Source organism: Pseudorasbora parva, chromosome 6, assembly GCF_024679245.1.
Source record: "Pseudorasbora parva isolate DD20220531a chromosome 6, ASM2467924v1, whole genome shotgun sequence".
In the NCBI taxonomy this organism is placed as follows: Eukaryota; Metazoa; Chordata; class Actinopteri; order Cypriniformes; family Gobionidae; genus Pseudorasbora; species Pseudorasbora parva.
This window is the reverse complement of record NC_090177.1, coordinates 19,415,844-19,436,455: the sequence shown is the minus strand read 5'-3', so window position 1 is coordinate 19,436,455 and position 20,612 is coordinate 19,415,844. Positions and strand designations below refer to the sequence as shown.

The 20,612-nt window shown below is 38.7% G+C and overlaps 1 protein-coding gene and 1 long non-coding RNA gene across 4 annotated transcripts in view; one reads left to right on the top strand and one right to left on the bottom strand.

Annotated features, from left to right (window-relative positions):
- LOC137078579 (uncharacterized) overlaps window positions 1-5,465 on the top strand; it is a 29,254-nt gene extending 23,789 nt beyond the window's left edge. Inside the window, exon 3 of the long non-coding RNA XR_010905315.1 lies at window positions 5,341-5,465. This is a non-coding gene — a long non-coding RNA (uncharacterized lncRNA). The remainder of the gene's footprint in view (window positions 1-5,340) is intronic.
- znf385a (zinc finger protein 385A) overlaps window positions 1,468-20,612 on the bottom strand; it is a 115,221-nt gene continuing 96,076 nt past the window's right edge. For all 3 annotated transcript variants that reach the window (XM_067446003.1, XM_067446004.1, XM_067446005.1), the window contains 5 exons: window positions 18,477-18,648; window positions 10,718-11,047; window positions 5,993-6,177; window positions 5,786-5,878; window positions 1,468-5,629 (listed from right to left, as the gene is read on the bottom strand). In XM_067446003.1, the coding sequence (XP_067302104.1) occupies window positions 5,402-5,629; window positions 5,786-5,878; window positions 5,993-6,177; window positions 10,718-11,047; window positions 18,477-18,648 (1,008 nt within the window). In that variant the 3' untranslated portion in view covers window positions 1,468-5,401. The remainder of the gene's footprint in view (window positions 5,630-5,785; window positions 5,879-5,992; window positions 6,178-10,717; window positions 11,048-18,476; window positions 18,649-20,612) is intronic.

Below are 20,612 nucleotides of genomic sequence, written 5' to 3'. Positions count from 1 at the left end.
TTCTATATTTCTTTTAAATATATTTCTGTATTAACATATTTTAATGACAGATTTATTGATCAAAAAATATTTAATTTCTAAAAATAAATAGAAAGTAGTTTTGAACAAGTACCCTCACCACCCCAAACATTTATACGATTTTTAAACAAAATAAGCCACTTTTATAATTTATTTTAACACAAAATTTGTTGCTCCATAAATAAATGTTCAATACAATATATTTATGCCAGGTGTGTCCAAACTTGGTCCTGGAGGGCCACTGTCCTGCAGAGTTTAGCTCCAGCTTGCCTCGACCCACCTGCTAGAAGTTAGAATTGCTAGTAAGACCTTGATTAGCTGGTTCAGTTGTGGAGCTGAACTCTGCAGGACAGTGGCCCTCCAGGACCAAGTTTGGACACACCTGGCATAAAAAAAAAAAATATTGTATTGAACATTTATCTGTTTTATGCAATCTGGGAGTAATGAAAATAAAAATAAATAAATAAATAAATAAATAAATAAATAAATAGTGTGTGCCTTTAGCCCCGCTGTATAAAATCCTTAGTGCACTAGTACTTAAGTGTGCTTGATGCACTGTGAGCATATCTGTCATAGAGCGCCATCTAATGACGCAAATAAGTATTTACATGAGTTATCTGGGATGCAAATCTGCTTAAATGTAGTCGCTTCCTGTGCAGTGTCTTGAGAACAAAAAGTGGGGTTACTTTTTTACAGTGTCTGCACTGTAAAAAAAAAAAAAAAATCAACTTACCTTACATGTAAGTTTCCTTAGATTTAGTCTTTCATTTAACGTATACAGTAAAATACTGTAAATGTACATTTTTTGGAAGTGAAAAGGAACATCTTATAATTTACATTGAAAAACCGTAAACTAACATTCCTAAAATTCCCTGTGTATGAAATATCAGATTATATAATTACTATATACTTATGTTTCTCAGTTTTTGTTATTAATAATTTATGTTAGGATTTTATGTTACAACTTATATCGTTTAATATTGCATTGCTGTAGTGGTATGCGCGTTAGATGTTGTATTCATGTGTGTGTGTGTGTGTGTGTGTGTGTGTGACCTTCTATTTATTAAAATTTAAATCTGCTTATGAGAAAAGGCTACCTGTGATGAAATGTGGATTTCTCTTTTTTTCTCTTTACCACCTGTGTCATTGATTTTAGTAGCAGTGTGGCCTTGCTAATTCAGCAGAAAAGGGCTTTTAGATTTACCGGTTTAAAATTTAATTTTGTAAATTACAGTTTAAACCGTACAGGTTGTTCTATAAATATGTTCACATTTTATACAGTATTTTTACAGAATGATTACATCCCAAATTTTTTCCCATAAAACAACCCTTTTTTACAGTATGTCTTGAATTTTTAAATAAATTGAGAGGAATATTTTAACCATGGACTATAATTATATCTCATAAACATCTCATAAAAAAAAAACTGGAAAAAAGAAGCATGAGACATGAGTTTTAATATTCTTTATTGATTTATAGACATTGATTTTTTTTCCTCTTTTTTTCCCTGTGGTAACTCCAAGTTTCTCTGATACCAAGTATTTCCATAATTTTCTGTGTTTGATTTAAATTACATCTATATTATTTTACTCACATATGCATCTATTGGTTGATTTCCTTATTGCAATAAACAAGAGTAGCCAGTATGAGTTGAATATTGCTACGTTCCATCACACATACTGTTTTCCCATCTGACAATTTAATTCAAAAATAACTTTATTGGCAAGACGAGGTTTGACCGAAGCTTCTCCGTCCGCATCTGCTCCAGGAGAAGCCTGGGGTGGAATAAGGCTAAGGCTAAAATAGACTTCACCAACAAACATTACACCTGCCCTGAAAGGTTGAATAAATCTACCAAAGACAATTCTGTACAGTGATGACATAGTTCTGACTACAGGATGAACACGGTCTTTACAGTGTTGACGGATGGGACTAAGCAAGTCTGTCTCAAGCCTGTGGAGTGTGTTAGCTGTGATGGCTTTATCATCTCACATGGTTTCAATGGAGCACTGGACACCAGATTTCAAACTACAGCATGTGTCAGTGCGTATAGTGTTACGAAAAAATGCTCATCTGAAATCAGAAAAATACTCTGTCCACTGATTGTTTACATAATTCAGTTTGGGACAGAAACAACGGATTGCAAATGTGCAGTTTAAAGGAATAGGTCACCCCCAAAATGAAAACGATTATTTACTCCCCCTCATGTTGATCCAAACCCACAGGCTGTTGTTTTCCCCCCACATAAAACAAAAAAGAATCACTATGCATATGTACGGTCAAATTTCTTGGAATCTGTGAAATTAAATCGTTTTGGAAAATTCTGATATTGGAATAGAAGTCCGTTTTGTTCAGGTAATTCAATTGTTTATTCAATTGTTCAGCAATTCAATGGCTTGTACTGTTAAAAACTACAATTAAAACAACTTTGGTTAAAAATGTAGGTTTTCACAATTATTATTATTATTTTAGAATAATTATAAATCTAACATTTCAGCTTAGTAAATAATGTAGGCTATGTATGTTATAGACCGTATGTGGTCCACTGCTTTTCAGTGCTGCACTAGTTGTGTTCTGTCTTCTGGGTTGTATTTCCACAGCATGAAGATAAGATCTTATGGATTTATGAATGAGCTGCTCGTATTGAAATCTTTCCGGTCTACTGACGTTTGTTATGATATCGTTTAAAAAATTACAATGCTCATGTTAACATTTTTTAACTAAAGAAATAAGATATCTAAATATGGCTGTGCACTTGTTTCTCTGGCGTATTAAGGTCGATACTGTATATAATTGGTCTGAATTTAAAAAAAAAAGGTAGACTGGCTGAATTAAAATGTACAATCACTCTGTGAATGTAGGTGGCGTGACCTGAAAGTAGATTCAGAACGTCAAATTTGCTGTAAGATGATTTTGCAGGTATGATTATTATATGTATCACTATAAAAGACCTTATACAAGAGTCTATTTTTGGACACATGGTGTTTTTTCCCCCTGTCCTGGTCGCTGTAAACTGGTGTTGCACTGTGATTCTTCATAAATCTCTTCTGTTTTCCACTGAAAATTAACAACAGCATATGGGTTTGAAATTACATGAAGTTGGAGTAAATGACAACAAAAGTTTCATCTTTTAGTGATTTTTAACTATCCCTTTAAAGGTAGATTCTGCCTATCACACGTTTCCCAGAAGCGGATTCTGTCAGTACGCACACTACACTACACGATAAACACAGACATGAAACTACACCATACTAGTGCCTCGGTAACTAATGAGAAACGGAGGTAAAGTTTCATCAAAGCACAATGGTGGACGCTAACCACAGTTAGCATGAAGTAATGGCATTATCATGACGCTTCCCACACAATGCAAACAAAAATGTGAACTAAGCTACAAACGCAAATGCTATGGCCGACTACACACTGTGTTCAGATATACCTTGTCCCCCCTACTCAGAGATGAGAAAAGACCCTTTAATATGAAGGGCCTGTCTCTGTGTGTGCCCCTTTCTTGCGTTTAAACTCCCAGCTTTTGTAGTGAAAAGGCAAATTTATCTCTGTGGAAGAACATGGAGGCCTATTAGCAGCCATACAGAACCATTTATAAATGATCTTCTACAACAAATGACATAATTCAATTGCTTATTGCATTGCAATATCCAAACAACAGTAAGACACTGTCACACACTGCTTATCCAAACAACAGTAAGACATTGTCACACTTTTCTTATAAATGGAAGACTGCCGCGTAGTTCCACCAACACGACAGGCCCTAGTTTGATGTTTTCTGTATTTGTACTTTACTTCCTCTTAATGCGCTCTCTACGACGGGTAAGCCGCATTTCGATCCCATCAGAGTGCAGCTTTTCATCTTCCATAGAAAAATATTCTTGTTTTTTTCTTTTGTTCAATTATTATTTTTGTCAGAATTTCCACAGCAACATTTGTTCAACGTAACAGTGTACTATGAAAACGAACCAAAAAACAACATCAAAACAATTATTTGATCATAATAAAAACCCAAAAAATAATATGCATTGCATGGCTTTAGATTCAAGACAGGAAGTTCATACCAAAAAAAGGAGAGATTGCACAGTCGTGTCCTTAGTGACCTCCTCTGCGTCTTCACTCTGTTCGTTTTTCTACTCTCTCGGGGTTCCATTGGAGTGGCTGACCTATGGTGTCAGTCCTTGCCGGGATGTGGGCTGTCTTGTGAGACTGAGCGCAGAAGTCGGACAGAAAGGGGGCCGTATTGCTAGGGGTTGCATATTGTCCACCGAACATACAGAGACGAAATGAACAGGGGAGCCTGTATGTACTGTTAGTCCACCTGTGTGCTTAGGTTTGTTGCCTTTCTCTGAGAATCAAAGTACCCGTCCATCTTATTTCAGCATCCACCAGCAGTTACGTCATTCTCTACGCACATATTTCACTTTTGAATATTTTTCTAAAGTCAACCAGCTTGGATGATCTGAACTAAACTATGCTACGCAATAGAATAAATAGACATCTACTGATTTTCTAAGATCTAAGACAGGGGTCTGGGGTTTTTCAGTCAACCGCTCCTAGCGCTAACAGATGCAAAAGCGACACAAAAGAGATCTCGAGTATCTCTTCTGCATCTCTCGGTTCCTCTAGAGAGATGCCACTGTACGCCGAGCTTCTGAAGCTCATTTGGAACCAGCATTCGGAAAGAGTCGGGCATCTTTAGACCTTCCCCACAATCCCCGGCTGTGAGTCTCGACATGGTGGAACTGCGACTGAGATTGTGGCGTTTTCCTCTTGCAAAGATGCCAAAGCCAGACAGGACAAGTTGAATACAGCGGATACTACAAGAAGCGTACTGATGTAACATGGTTTCTGTAGGTTTCTCAAGGTGCATAGGGTTGAGGGTGCATTTATTCAGAACAACAGAAACATTTAACTGTAGTCTTTGTGTGTTGGTTTTGTGTGTTTTGGGGTCTCTAGAAAGTTGCCTAACTCATTCCAGCATATCTGGCTACTATGTGACTTCTGCTACCTCACAGTATGAGTATAAATAGAGGGAAGGAACAAGGATGTCAGATACATACAATATTGCTCTATTCCAACAATCCCTGCATTCGTCCATTCATCCACCAACGAATAAAGCACTCAAACCAAACGAACGGAGATGGAGGAGGCAGTTAAGGGTGATGGAAAGAGAGTCGGAACGCCAGTCGCACCCTCCTTCGTGATTGCTCCCGCTTTGCGCCCCCTTCTGCTTGGTTTGATGATTGACGTTATTGTTGATGAGCCGATTCTAGTCATTGCTGTGATTTTTCACTATTTTTTTCGTCTTCACAGTGTGCTTTTGGAGGTGAGGCTCCGGACTGGCTGTGATTGGCTAAGGGGGGTGAGGGCGGAGTCAGTACGGCGAGAACAGGATGGGACCGTGTGAGGTGCGTATGGGCCCTGGAGCTGGTCTCAAGATGGCGTGGCTGAGGGGCGGACCCTGCAGGAGGTGATGATGCGGATGTGGGGCGGGGCCTCCTGCGCGGAGAGCCAGCGGATTGTTGGAGGCGGCCGCCGCCATCGCTGCAGCAACGGCCAGAGGACTCGGCAGGAGGCCGGCGCCTAATGCTTTGGTGAGATCCTATTTAAGATAAAAACATTATGACTCAGTGATATCATACTCCGATTTTTTTCATCTTGACATACTGTACTGTAATTTGACATCTGATTATCGAATATAACTTTTAGTGCATGTTAGCCTACACTTAAATTAGAATTGTAACCAGTTACCACTTACCGCAAGGTCAGCTCCTCTGTGCTTCTTGTGTCGGCTCAAGAGGGGGTTTGGCTTTCCTGCCACTCCATCCCGGTGCCGTCGACTTGATATGTGCTGCAAACAAACCAAAAATAAAACCAATAAACTTGATAACGATAAACAAGATGGCGAGCATATAAAAGCCCACAGATATGTCATATAGCTAATAACACCATAACCCTTGCTCACCTGTTTGAGCTGTAGTTCTGAGTTGACCCGCACATTGCAGATCTCACAGTGGAAGGTACGTTCCTGAGTATTGGGGTCTGAGGCCCCGCCTCCCTGCTCCCCGCTAGGCTTCGGACCCAAACGAGGGTATGCCTTAATGGGCCCCAGTCCGCTGCGGGCTTCCAGAATGGTTTTGTGTTTAGTGCCTGAGGAGCACAGATAAATACGACAGTGGTTTTATAAATTAGTCTAATTATATGTAAAACACATGTGCCTACTGTATACATCAGGGCTATTTAAATATTACCCTGGAGGGCCTGCAGTGCAGAGTTTAGCTCCAACCTTAATCAAGCACACCTGAACATGCTAATCAATGTCTCCAGGATCATTAGAAAATCACAGGTTGGTGTGTTTGATCAGGGTTGGAGCTAAACTCTGCAGTGCATTGGCCCTCCAGGGTAAGATTTGAATAGCCCTGGTATACATGGTTCCAAAGTTTGGGCTTGGTAAGATTTTTTTAATAGTCTCTTAGGCCCACCAAGGCTGCATTTATTTGATGAAAAATACAATAATATTGTGAAATATTATTATAATTTAAAATGACAGTTTTGTATTTTAAACATCTAATTTATTCCTGTGATGCAAAATTGAATTTTCAGCATCATTACTTCAATGCCACATGACCCTTCAGAAATCATTGTAATATGCTGATTTGATGCTCAATAAACTTTTCTCACACTGTAAAAAAAAAAAAAAAAAAAAAAGCAGGTCTCCAAAGTTGGCCAAATTGAATTTGTGTGAATAAAATTGCAGCAATTCACAGAAATTCAATTTGGCCAACTGAAAAATGTAGATGTGTTCAGTCACTAGAAAATGTTCAATTGGAGACCTGAATAGATTTTTACAGTATATTATTACCAATGTTGACAACAGTTGTGCTGCTTAATATTTTTTAAGTAAATTCGTGATACATTTTTTTCAGGATTGCTTGATGAAAATTCAAAAGAACAGCTTTTATTTGAAAAAATATATAATTCACTTTTAATGATTGAAGCTTCTGAATAAAAGTATTCATTTCTTCAAAGAAATTATTTTACTGACCCTAAACGTTTTGTTGTGTATGTACACATAAATAAATTAATAAATGTATAAAATAATACTATAATACATAAAAATAATGCAACAACAACAATAATAAAAAGAATAAAACAAGAATATTATGATATCATAGAAGATAAGTAAATAGATTCAATTTATTTATCTATAAAGATAATATAAACTGCAGCACTGTTATATCCAGTCACGACCACTAGAGAGCTCCTGAATCTTCCACTTTGAATTATCCTTGAATGCAGCTGCTCATGCCAGAGATGATTCTTATTCCTGTCCACATGTCTAATAGGCAGTGACACTATAATTTTATTGGAATGATTTGCATTTGTGTATCATCCCCTTTTTAAAATGTCATAAAGGTTACATTACTGTACATGGCTGCTCAAAAATCAAGATATATTGCTTTGCTTTCAATTTCAAAACTTTGTTGCAAAAAACTTTGTCTTCGAGATTTGTTAAATGTGGCTGTCCTCATTACAACGAAGCTCATCAATTTTCCATATCCTGTGTTTGGAGCTATGCGACACATGGTTCTCCTTAAATGTTTCGCCCATGAATGTCCATGAAAACACAGCTAAGCTATATGTACAAAAAAAAAACAAAAAAAAAAAAACACGTGATGTCCACATGCTTGGGTTCCTAAGAACTAATGTCTTTGTTTTGTTCTTAACCAAGAAAACATTGGGAATGTCGACATATTCTCTTGCCAAATCAAAAGCAGACTTCATTTTCTCCCTTTGACCAAAAGTTCACCTTAACTTAGCAGACAAGGCAAGAAACTAGCACAAATGACCTTTGTGCTGTTCAAAAAAATGCACTCTTGCAATATTTACACAAAAAAATTGTTCCAGACAATGAGAGTTGGTAGGTTCACTGTATAACAGTCATTAGTAAATGCCATCTGAGAAATAAACAGATAAAACAAGATTTGACAGTTGTGTCTGGACACAGAGCTGCAGAAATAAAGTAAGCCAAAACTCTCCTGACATATATGTGGCTGTCTGCACAACATATGATTAGATTTTTGGCCGTGTTTTGGAGTTTAATTTAGGGAATGGACTGTATTGATTCCAGATAGCTTTCCTTAACCCAGGCCATGATTATAAATTCGCCTTTCCATCTGCAACAACGCCTGATATCACGCATAGCTTGTAATGTTTACTTTTAAACATGGTCGTGTTCCAAAAGGGGCGACTTGTGGCTTTCATGTATCAAAGTGCGAATGTTTAATTTTCAGACCACACAAACAATTGTCAAATATTTTATGTAAAGGCTTTAACTTTTTTGGCCTGGGGAAAAACAAGCTCAACACGAGAAATCCCTAATCAGACGGTAAACATACTGAAACTATGACTGCAGTTTTTCCTGATAAATAAAAGAGGGGATCAATAATAGATAGTTGTGTGTGCCTCTGCAGCAACGTCTCCTCAACATCCACCTTCATCTCTTCAAACAGGGTTGTTTGTGTTGACACAAACTGAATAATGGAGCAGAATGAGATCTGCTCAGGCATTCGATATACCACGAGAAATCAAACACTCCCCTAAATACTACAAGCTGCACTGCAATTCAAAAACTGGTCCATTCATTTTCGTGCACACCTTTGGGGCAAACCAAGTGGCGCTGTAAAGTTGTGTGTATAAATCATGAGTGAGTGAAAGCGTCTAAAGATGCCTGTTTTAGAAGTTTAAATCATTTTTTTCTTCTGTGATGGACATAATTGCTAGTGTTCCTCTGTGAGCTGCCTGGAGCTACGCATATTTCTGTTGCTCACAGAACAAGATAAATCTTGCAGACTCTTCTTAAAATAATTATGTCTTCTGAAGTCATGTGTGCAAGTATTGAGAAAGACAACCAGAAGGTCGGAATTTAGCATTTGCCAAGTGCAAAAATTTTAAGTGCAAAAAAAAAAGCGAAATGAGAACTCTCTATATATTTATCCTTAATGTTAAGCACATTTTTTCCCAGTTTGTCAGCAAATTCATTAGGAATGGCAACATAATACATGGTGTTAATCCAATTGAAGGATAGTCAAACTCCAAACATTCAAGTAATAAAAAAAGGATCAGTCAGGATCAGTCTTCTAACATCAGAAAATTATCTAGGATGCATATTTTATGGAATAAGGAACACAACATTTCCATTTGCAATGCCTTTTCCATTAAGCCATGGAAAATAACACATGGCAAGCAATTATATATAATGGAATATAAAAAGGAAAATATTTATGGCTGGTACATTTTTCTCATTACACCTGCCACTGCCAGAATGTTCATTTTGAACATTAACCAAGCGGAGAAATTCCATAGTGGACCTTTGCATTTGCAAAGTGATTGCAGCCTCATATGTGACCTGTGCTGCCAAAATGATTCGCAATGAGCAAATTTCCATGAGTTATTATCTCTATTAAAGCAGCACTAGGTAACTTTTCAACCTTCATAATATATTTTTTAAGACTCTTGTGATGATAAATCGACTTACAATAGGTTGAATGACACGTCTGCCATAGCCTGATGGGGTCTGTATCGTTTTTAATCGTACTTTTAAACTTCGGGTTTCGGGTAGTAACCCGAGAACAAAAAGAACTACAAAATTCGACTGCTTTACGGCATATACGTCACTTCCACCAACACCCACACTTCCTTAAATTTGGACGTGCGAGCCCAACTTTGTTCGTTGGATAATATAGTCATGTCCGAAGCAGCATAGACAAATAAGAAAGAAAAGGTTTTGTTGGAGGAAAGCAATAAGAGGAAACGAAAAAGTGATGGGATTAAAGGCAGGACGAGGATCAACATGTGACCAGCGTTTGCTCGTCGGCGTGAGCTGAAGGAGGCGTGCCCGACCGATGCTGTCATGCTTGTTACGTTGAGCTACCACTCAAACATTGAACTGAAGTATCATATAGATTCTGTAAAACGGTAACCAATAGACTACTATAATGACACTGGCTTGTAAACGTGAGCATCGTGATTATTTGGCGTTTGAAAAAAATAAAACCCATGAAATTATATTCATATGACATGCTGAAACATATGCCACTGACTGTAACGTTACCTGGGATGAAGACATTTCACACGCGACGCCAGAAGAACTCTGAACTCCTCTTGCAGTGTTCAGGGGAACTGTTAGTGCTGCACTGACCCGCGGCGCCACTTTTATGAAGTTATTTGGCCCGCACCGCACCACTGTATATATTTTTACAACCCGCCCAGCACCCGCGACCATTAAATAGACATACGGGGTCCGCGGGTTATGAGACAACCGACGCATCACTAGTTCAGGGCTATCAGGGTTGTCATGTCAACAAATGCACGCGCGATGGCATCCCCTGTTGTAGGATGACAGCTCTTACGACAGTAGTTGAGGACATTATTTTTTCCAAACTGTAGGGGGACCCCGAGAGCAAAAGTAGCCAAGTGCGGCTTTAAAGATGTATGATGTGTGATCTGTTGTAATCAGATAAAAAAAATAACTGAGCTGCGCCTGTTTGAAGTTGATAGCCAACCCAACAGTTAACCAAACATTGACATAAGACATAACAGATCATTTTTGCGTGAATACTCTGCATGACAGATATTTTAAAATACTATAATTCTGTTTAAGTAGAGTTGTTGCCAAATGAATGTTCACCTTTATTGTGGGCCTCCAACTGGGAGAGCGAATTGACGGCCACTTTGCACAGTGAGCAGTAAAGCAGCTTCTTGGCTTTGTCCTCTTCGGTCTCAGGGTTGCTGGGTGTGACTGATGGCGCCCCAGGGGCCCCAGTGCCAGCCTGCTCTGGGTTAGAAGAGCCACAGCCGGGGGATGAGGAGGCGGCTGGGGGTGGTTGAGGGTTAGTGGGGGTGGGCAGAAGCGGGCATGCAGAAGGACCGGGGGATTCTGGGGTAGGGGGAGCAGAAATGGCCACGGGCCCCGGGGCCACCGCAGGTCCGTTTAACTGTGGCGCTGGCCGCGTCTCATCTGCAAAGCAAAGCAAACAACAAAATGACATTTAAATGGAGTATTTGTGGGAGTTAATGGGCTCTGCTGTTTCATCTTTGAAAATAACCAAGCTGCTGCGCAAGAATTCAAGAGCTCTCGGTTCACGCCACAGAAATTGTTTTTTTCCTGTAAACCTCAAACCAGTCGTACTTCAAATACCTCGTCTTAAAGTGTGCAAGCCAAGCTTTTATAGACCACATAAAAACAAGTTTGCAAAAAATTGACTTCATAAAATACAATTATTTACATATGTTTGTATTTTTTTATGAGACATAACATATTGTTTAGTTTAATTTCAGAAGTAAAATGGCAGATAAAAAGAAATATGTAACAATACCTTTTTAGAGTATTTAGTACGTGAAATAATAGTCTTTACTAACTGAAACATGTTTCTGTTGACGAGCAAGCAAAACTCATAAATGCCCTTAGATATGTATGACAAAGGGGAAATGTCATTTAAACAGTTCAAATGTTTTTTACTGATCAAAACTTCAATAAAAAACAGTACTATTGTTAAATAATAAAACCAATTTAAATATTTAAATCATATATATATATGATTTTTTTTATATATGATATATATGATAAATACAAAATCAAAATCAAACCCATTAACCTGGCATTGCTAGCATCAGTTACCCTGCTGGCAAAACATGCAATTTCTCATTCATTCTACATAGGGTACATACTAAAACACCCTAAATGGGAACAGGGCGTTACACAGTTCTAAAAGTTACAAAGCGAGTTATCTTAGCCCACAGATTATGGCTTTAGGAAGAATCTCTTGGGGAGAAAAGCAAGCAGTGACTTCACTACTCAATTTCCTTACAAAGATTACGTAAGCTCATAGTCATTCCAACGCAGTGTCTCTCTCCTTAAGAAACACACTTAGGTTTTATTCACGATGACATTTGAAGTTCAACAGCCGCTGCTGTGGTGGCAAATCCTGAACGGCAGGTGTATAATAGCTGGTTAGAGGCAACCAGATCCCTCGTTTAACAGGAAACAATTCTCTCTCGCTCTCTCAACATCGGAAGTTTCCAGGCAGATTTCTCTGTGTCTCTCTCTCTTTGTTTGCTGAGCAGATGAGAGTCTGTGCTATATTTCTTTTGTGCCTGAGCTCCTGTCAGAGTCCCATAAAGATCATCTGGATCAAAGTACGGTTTGATGACATACTGCTCTTTTGGAAGATACAGGATGTTACAGCAAACCCCACGACCCTTCGACAAAAAAAAAAAAAATAAGCACCAAATATAGATCAACACTTCGAGCAATAGCTATTACAGCATCAGAATGGGCGGACTGAACCATGTGGCTTGTACTCAGTGCAGGTGTGGTTCTGAAAAGCCTGAACTTTTAACTCTGAGCTAATTCTCAGTTCTTCTTTTCCATAACACACCCCATTCCATTACAGGCCCCCACCCTCTAACAAACACACACACTCGCACACCATGAGTGCGTAGTGAAAAATGTGGGTTTGGCCATGCACATGTGGTTTGTTTTAGCAGATCGTGGTTCAGGGGGTGGAGGAGAGTGTGTAATGGGGAATTTCAGAATCCTTCATCCGCTGGACGGCTGCCATCCACCACCATCATTGACATGCCCTCGACGTTCGCTGCAATATGCGCCCGTCTGCCCTCCATTTATTCTTGCTCTGCATATTTGAAAGTGCGGTTACACAACGTGCACTCTCAGAGGACTCATATTTAATGCTTAAATTAACACTCTCCTTCCTTCAACTGCTGAAGGAGTCAGACGCTGTAAACACAAGCTAGTAATGATATAAATATTTTTATCAAAGTTCAGAGGTCCAACAGAACCACAAAATATTGCTTCACACGTTTTACTGTTGCAAATCAACATAATTTTGATCTTGGGCATCACTTGTATTACAAAGAGAAGGGGACAGGGCTGGGTGCAGGATGTCACAATTTTTAAACTGTTTTGTAAAATGTTATACACTACCATTCAAAAGCTTATAGGATCAGTAATGTTTTTTGGACCCACTTTATATTAGGTGGCCTAACTACTAACATTTTAATTAATCATTTGATACAATGCACTTATTGTGTACATACATGTTTTACATTGTACTTACATTTTAAAAATTAGCTGCTAATGTAATTACGTCTGTAATTAATTTCTGTAGTTACATTTGTAATTACACAGTTGGCACTTCCCTTACACCTAACCCTATCCTTAAACTTACCCATACCACAACAGCTGTCCCTAACTCTACCCGTATCCCACCTCAATATCAGCAAAAGGGCTTTGCAATACAATATGAACACATTAAGTACATTGTAGTTAAGGCGACCTAATATAAAGTGGAACCTTTTTTTTTATATATATTAGTAATGTTTGCTCCCCAAGGCTGTATTTATTTGATTAAAAAAAATACAGTTAATACAGCAAAAACAGTAATTTGTGAAATATTATTACAATTTAAAATAACTTTTCAATCTAATCTTAACTTTTTTATTATATATTATTACAATTTAAAATTATTTTTCAATTTTGATACATAAAAAAAACCCCATTGTATTACATATTACAATTTAAAATAACATTTTTCCTGTGATGGCAAAGCTGAATTTTAAACATAATTACTTTTCTTCAGTATCACATGATCCTTAAAAATATTTCTAATATGCTGATTTAGTATTCAATAAACATTTCTTATTATCAATGCTGAAAACAGTTGTGCTGCTTAATATGTTTAATAAAACTGTGATATGTTTTTCAGGATTCATTGATCAATATACAGTTCAAAAGAAAAGCATTTTAAATGGTAATCTTTTAAACAGTTTAAACCGTATCACTTTTGATCAATTGAATGCATCCTTGCTGAATACAAATATTTATTTATTTTCTTTCTTTTTGTTTTCTAATCTTACTGAACCCAAACTTCTTTGGTTTTTGTGCCAAATGAACAAACACTCTACTAACCATGATATTTGGTGTAACGGTTTAGCTTTGAATACATTCTCTTTGGTGTTCTAATCCACCCTGGTATACATTTTTATAATACAAATATATATATGGAAATATAGGATTTCTTTCCTTCTAATTGTATCATATTATAGCAAGGTACAGTGGGAGGTGGAGAGCATGTCAGAACTGTTTCTGTGGTTACTAAAAACAAATACTAAAAAAAAAAAAACGAATAACAAATTCTATCCAACTGTGACAACATCATGAAAACACCTGCAGAACAATTGGGGGAAATGCTTTTGTCTATTAGTCACATCATGCTGTGAGTTATTCCAGTTATTGGTTAGGACAAAATTGGCCATGACAAAGCGTAAATGATGACTGTGCATTTAGTAGAATTATGATTGCTTAGTTACAGACTCCACATACAGAACCTGAGCCCACGAGAACAATCTCTCAGTTTCCAGACAGTAAACTAAACCTGCTAATAATGCTGCTCCGGTTTCACAGACACTGAAAGAGCTATAGCAGAGAAGATGGTGTATGACGTAGTGAAGGAGGGGTCTGGCTGTGACCAGTACAGGTGGATCAGATGCCCGAGGGGTCAGGTAGAAGAGAGGCCGGCCTTCACCCACTCCATACCCTGCCCATCATTAATGATCAATGAGCCCTGAAACTAGACGCCTGGATGAGCTTTGGGACTTATTAATTATGGAGTTGGGTGCATTCATTTGCCTCGCTCAGATCGCTGTTTCCCAGATGCATCTTAGATCAGGCCTGTTTACCAAACTATCCTCTTGTTTTTATACAGTCTGCGTGTAAGAGTGGAGATTCTGCCACTGTAGCTCAATAGAAACATGCTGTCGGAGATGGAGAAAGAGCTGGAAATGTAATGCCACTTCAAACTTATGCTGTGAAATATGTAGACCCAAATGAGTATCATGCACCCTTCTGTCTCTATATAACCTCCAGATGTGTAGAAGACTGCTGGAGACGTATGACTGCATTAAACGGAGTGACTGCAGAAGTGGATCTTGGGGACAAACAGAGTGCTAAGACAGTTCAATGCCAAATCTCCTCGCTATTGTTAGCTGCGCTTAAGCCTTACAACAAATCTCCACTAGAATAAAAGTGTTCCTACAACAGGAAATGTAAAAAGTTATATATAAAGAGCAAAGCCAATTGGACAAACCACAGCGTAAAGTCCTTGTGAAAGAGTTAAGAATGTATCTAAGCACAAACTACATTTGTGTGAAATTATCTTTTTAAATGATCAATGGTTCTGGAGACAAAGAGACATGCAGAAAGCAGCTGAAACTAAATCCACTAAAAAGGTGACTCCATTGGTCTGAGTATTGTCTTTCTACCTCTGAGAAGATGCTGGCTCTAGTGATGCATGAAAGAAAATCATCAATAAATTACATCTCCGCCAGCTGAGGTCCAACACGGCTTAGTGTTTCTCATGAGGCGTGGGAATTCTCCTCTTGAGCTTTCACATAAAAACCCTGCACAGAGCAGCAAGCAAAAAGTGTAGACAAGTGAGATATAACGATTAGGCCCGAGTACTCAGTCCTGATGCATCCCCAATATTTAGTGGCATACTATAAACTCTGACTTCAATTTGGGGTAAGAGTGACAGATATTTAGAGAAACACACTCGGTGATCTCTAAACTTTAGCAAAATACATTTACACTGCACAATCTCACACACATACTTCTCCACACGCTGGGATAGCAATGTCCAGATGGAACTGCAGCTGTCAGGACTCTAGGGGTTGGCAGCTCAATGAAGACTCTGTTATGAAACTAGTATTATGGGCATTAAAACAAAGTGATTGTCGGGATATACAAACAAGCGAGCCACCGGCCCGCTAGGGGTCGGGGTCACGGGAGTGAGCTTTGGATGGAAAACGGCATTCTCTCATATGTATCTGGTTTCACATTTAGATCATGGCCAGTTTGTTTTGGCTCTCTCTCGCTGGAATTCTTTCTAGGCCTGAGGACTGTAGACCGTTTTCTCTGGACAGGCAAATCCCTCAGTGAGAGACACGGCTATACTGTCCTTCTCCATCCTCTGTGACAGAGACGATGAGCAGGAAGAGGGGGAGGTGGGAATTAAGGCAGTCAATCTGTAAGTCATATTATATAATGTAAAACTAATGTGTTCGTATAGAAAATTTTTTTTTAGTTGAATTAATTTACTTTAAAAGTGAATCATTTAAAAAGTCTTGACTTCACTTAAAATCACAAGCTGTCCGGACTATCTGCCATTGTTTTAACATTTAGGTAAAGATTTCCGTTTCAAATAAATGCTGTTCTTTTGAGCTTTTTATTCATCAAAGAATCCTGAAAACAACATCACAGTTTACCAAAAAACTATAAGCAGCACAACTCTCGCCAACATAGATAATACAAACAGTGTTTCTAGAACACTAATTCACCATATTACACTTATTTCAAGGCTGAATATAAATAAAAATAGAAATTTGAATTGTAATAACATATCACAATATTACTATTTTACTATATTTTTTCATCAAATAAATGCAACCATTGTGAGCAGAAGAGACTTCTTTCAAACAATTAAATAACAACGAAAACATAATAATAAATATAAAAAATACTATAAAAATATAGTTTTAATGTTTACTATTATTTGTTTTCAGAATGGTAATGTACAATGGGATCCATCGCACAAACAAGACAAAAAAACAACAACCTTACAATACCTTAAAATGTCACAATTTTGAGAAGATCAAATCCTGATGTCATAAGACAGTAAGTTAGTAAATGTAACAAAATCAACATCAGTGTTAAATCTTGAATAATCAAATATCTATCCAAGGATATATATATATATATATATATATATATATATATAGTCACGCCCTCACAATCATCTGTCACTGCCACGCCCACTCGTTCCCCATCACCATCACTCGGAACACCTGGGCACCATCACCAGTCACCACTATATCAACCCGGCTCACCTTCACTCCCATTGTCTGGTCTCGCACCGATCCCTTCATTGACTTCATTGACAAGCCTTCGCCTGTACCCATCTTTGTCTTCATCATCACATTCATCGTCTTCACCATCATCATATTTCGACTGAGTGTCACCATCCCTTTAAGTATCACCTGTGTCTGAAACCTCTGATAATAAACCTTGCACTTGCACTAATCCCTCTGTGTCCTAGTCTGTGTCTGATATATATATATATATGATGATATATATACACACATACACACACACTGGAGAGCCTATATAGTTTAGTTTTTTCCCCCATCCATCCATGGATAGATATCTGAATATAATTTACACTGATGTTGATTTTGTTATATTTACTATTCCCTATATCAAAAAGATGTGCATGCCATTTTAAGGTATTGACTTCCTACCTACAGAGAAACAGGGAAATAATAAAAGCTAAAACATTATTTGTATCGAATCCATTGTCCTTCTGATGGCATTTTTCATATTTTAAAAAATATATTATTTTGCCACAGATTGTTTGATCCTGATTGAGCCTGTCAATAATAGGCAAAGTGTAGGGAGTATAGTCATAATGATTTAGGGAAAGAAGACTGGCATAACAGGCACAAGAGGGAGTCACCCACCCTCTGGCAGTTTATAAACTCTGCGCCCCCATTTCGTCTCACCATCATCATGATCTGCCAGTGTTTAATCACTTCTCATTAAAGCAAGATCAACTGTGATGTTTCCCTTCTCACTCTTAACTAATCCTCAGACCTCTGAACTTTTTTATATCCACAATCTGTGTCATACAAACTCACTCACTGCTCATCCTATGCTCTAACCCATCCCTCCTAATTCCAAAGTTTATTCTGAGGCAGAGACAAATGGACTTTTAATACCTAATAACCCTGCACACAGCTCCATAAACACATCAGCTAGGCCTTCCTAATAAAGCTGCAAAACAAGTGTTGATGGTCAAAGTCACGCCACACTAGTAAAATTAGGCTCTATGTTTGAGACCTTTACCAGACTTCCTCAAGATATTTCAACAAGGAATGCACCATCTTATATTTCATTAACTAGCTGTTTTAAATCTTGTGCTTTGACTGGGGAATGTTGTATTTGTCTCTTTGTGTTATTGTGCAATTACGGGGCTGTAATTGCCCTGTGACAGACCCCAGACCTTCAGTGCTGGGAATGTTCGATTGGTTGCTTCTTGAAGAGCGAGGTCAGACCACACACAGATTGAATATTTGTGGCGTCTTCATGTCCTAGATTTGATTCCTAGGGTGAATTAGAGTATCCTCGCTTTCCAGTCATCTCTTTTGGGAATTTTGAAGCAAAATACACTGCCTAGATTTATATTCTTCAAATGAATGCCTTCCCCCCCAATAAAAAACTTCCCAAAAGCTCTGTGTGAGGGAGCATAAAGGAACAAATGTGCATGTTTTACAATTACTATACTGTACAAAGCCACTTATTCTTAAGCTCTTACCTGTTTTGTTGGGCTCGGTGTCTGAGATGGACGGCAAGGGTCCTGTAGGTGAGGGGGACGAGACGGGCCCGGGAGGAGGTTTGTCACTCTCTTGTGGGCGGCTCTTGGAGGTCTCGATGCCTTTGACTCTCCTAGCATGACGGTTCCCCTTGTAGTGGGCTTCTGCCTGGCTCTGAAATGAACACACAGGTGATGCTGCTTAAACATTCTATGAGCGCACGAAAAACTCCACAAGGAGATACACACAAACAAAACAGGTAGAGAGTTACATAAAAAAATGTATGCTTACAGGCCACATTTGACATCTGGTTCTGGATGTCCTGTCCAGGAGTCAGTCATAAAATTATACTGTATTTACACTCTTGCTTCAGGATACTGATGTCACATGACACCCATTTTCTGAGTGTGAAATTGACTGTCTTAAAAGCAGAGTAGGCGATTTGTTCCAGAAAATGTTTTATGCTGGTTGAAAGTATCTTCAAATCCTGATAGCAATCACTATGTTAAGCGGTTTAAATGTATTTACATGTATAAATCATCTGTGGAAGTACATATACTGTAGATACACTATATTGCCAAAAGTTTTGGGACACCTGCTTTTACATGAACTTTAATGACATCCCGTTTTTAATCTGTAGGGTTTTAATATGTTGGCCCACCCTTTGCAGCTATAACAGATTGAACTCTTCTGGGAAGGCTTTCCACAAGGTTTATGAGTGTGTTTATGGGAATTTTTGACTATTCTTCTTGAAGCGCATTTGTGAGGTCAGGCACTGATGTTGGATGAGGCCTGGTTCGCAGTCTCCGCTCTAATTCATCACACAGGTGTTCTTCAGGTTGAGGTCAGAACTCTGTGCAGGCCAGTCCAGATCCTTCACACTAAACTCACTCAATCCATGTCAGGGCCGAGTGTCGGGGAGCTGAGCACGGCTGCTGGAGAGATTGTTACACAAATACCCGCCCGGGGCTTTTATTATGACGGATGGGACACATTCGCCGGGCGCCTGCAGTATTTCCGCTCTTCCGGTTATGATTATGAGGTAATGCAGCTTTGTTTATCATAATAAGATACAATTAAGTGTGCTGAAAATTATGTTATGACTTTACTCCGTGTGTTCACTTGTTCACACTGCTAAGAGTAAAGCGCTCCTGCCAAATAAAACCCGAAATGCAGAGTGTAGCGCAGATAAGACGCAATTGACTACCTCAGACGCTATGCTGAAATGTCCCGGTCCTTAGTTTAAATAGCAATTTTCTCACAATTTACAAATAGTTGGAAACATTTGGGATATTGTAGGTACTCAACTGAACAAAATATATAACACTGGCCAATTGGTTTTTGGATACTTTACTGCAAAAATACTACATAGTGCACCTTTAAGTGAAAGGATATATTTAGCAACCCCAGCAGTCAGTGCATAAACAGTGCAAAACCAAAGGAAACACAAAACAATTGACTACTGTGAAAGCTGTAATCTACATAAACAATTCCACTTCTCTATCGTGGCACAATCTAGTCCACTCATTGATCATGCTGACTTGACCTCTAGCAGGAACACATGACAAGATATTTCCAGAAATGTTCACACAGGAGCTGTCGCCTGTGGTCTACATCCTCGTTACAGGGGAGCGGGGCCGCCACGCGGCACATCGCGTATCTGTCGTGCCTCCCAGCAGCACGCTTCAAACAGATCACCTAACAGCGGCTTCCCAAAACAGCCATGGCCTCAGAATCATTCTCATAAGGACAAACATGATGATTATTAAGTGGCTGGATTAGCTGTTGTGTGAAACTGAGAATCAGTTGACAACAGTTGCTGCAGACACTGGGAGCAGGACCAAGAGACTCATACCAAAGTGTCATCCAGGGCTCAGATGCTCACAGCATTAAAAGAGGCGTGGAACTCCAGCAGAGACTCATGGGAACAGAAGAGATTAAGACAGCTAGGATAGGCCCTTGGAGACCGTTAGGGTACAATGAGGGAATGGTATGAGGTTGGCCCTTCCTGTCTGTTGTGGCAGGTTGTGGGCTGTAATTGGTGATGACAGAGCCTTATATAGCTGGTGGTCTGTAATCGAAGCCTTCGGGGGTTTGAAGAAGCTGCCCATCTAAAGCACACAGGAAACTGAGGAGGA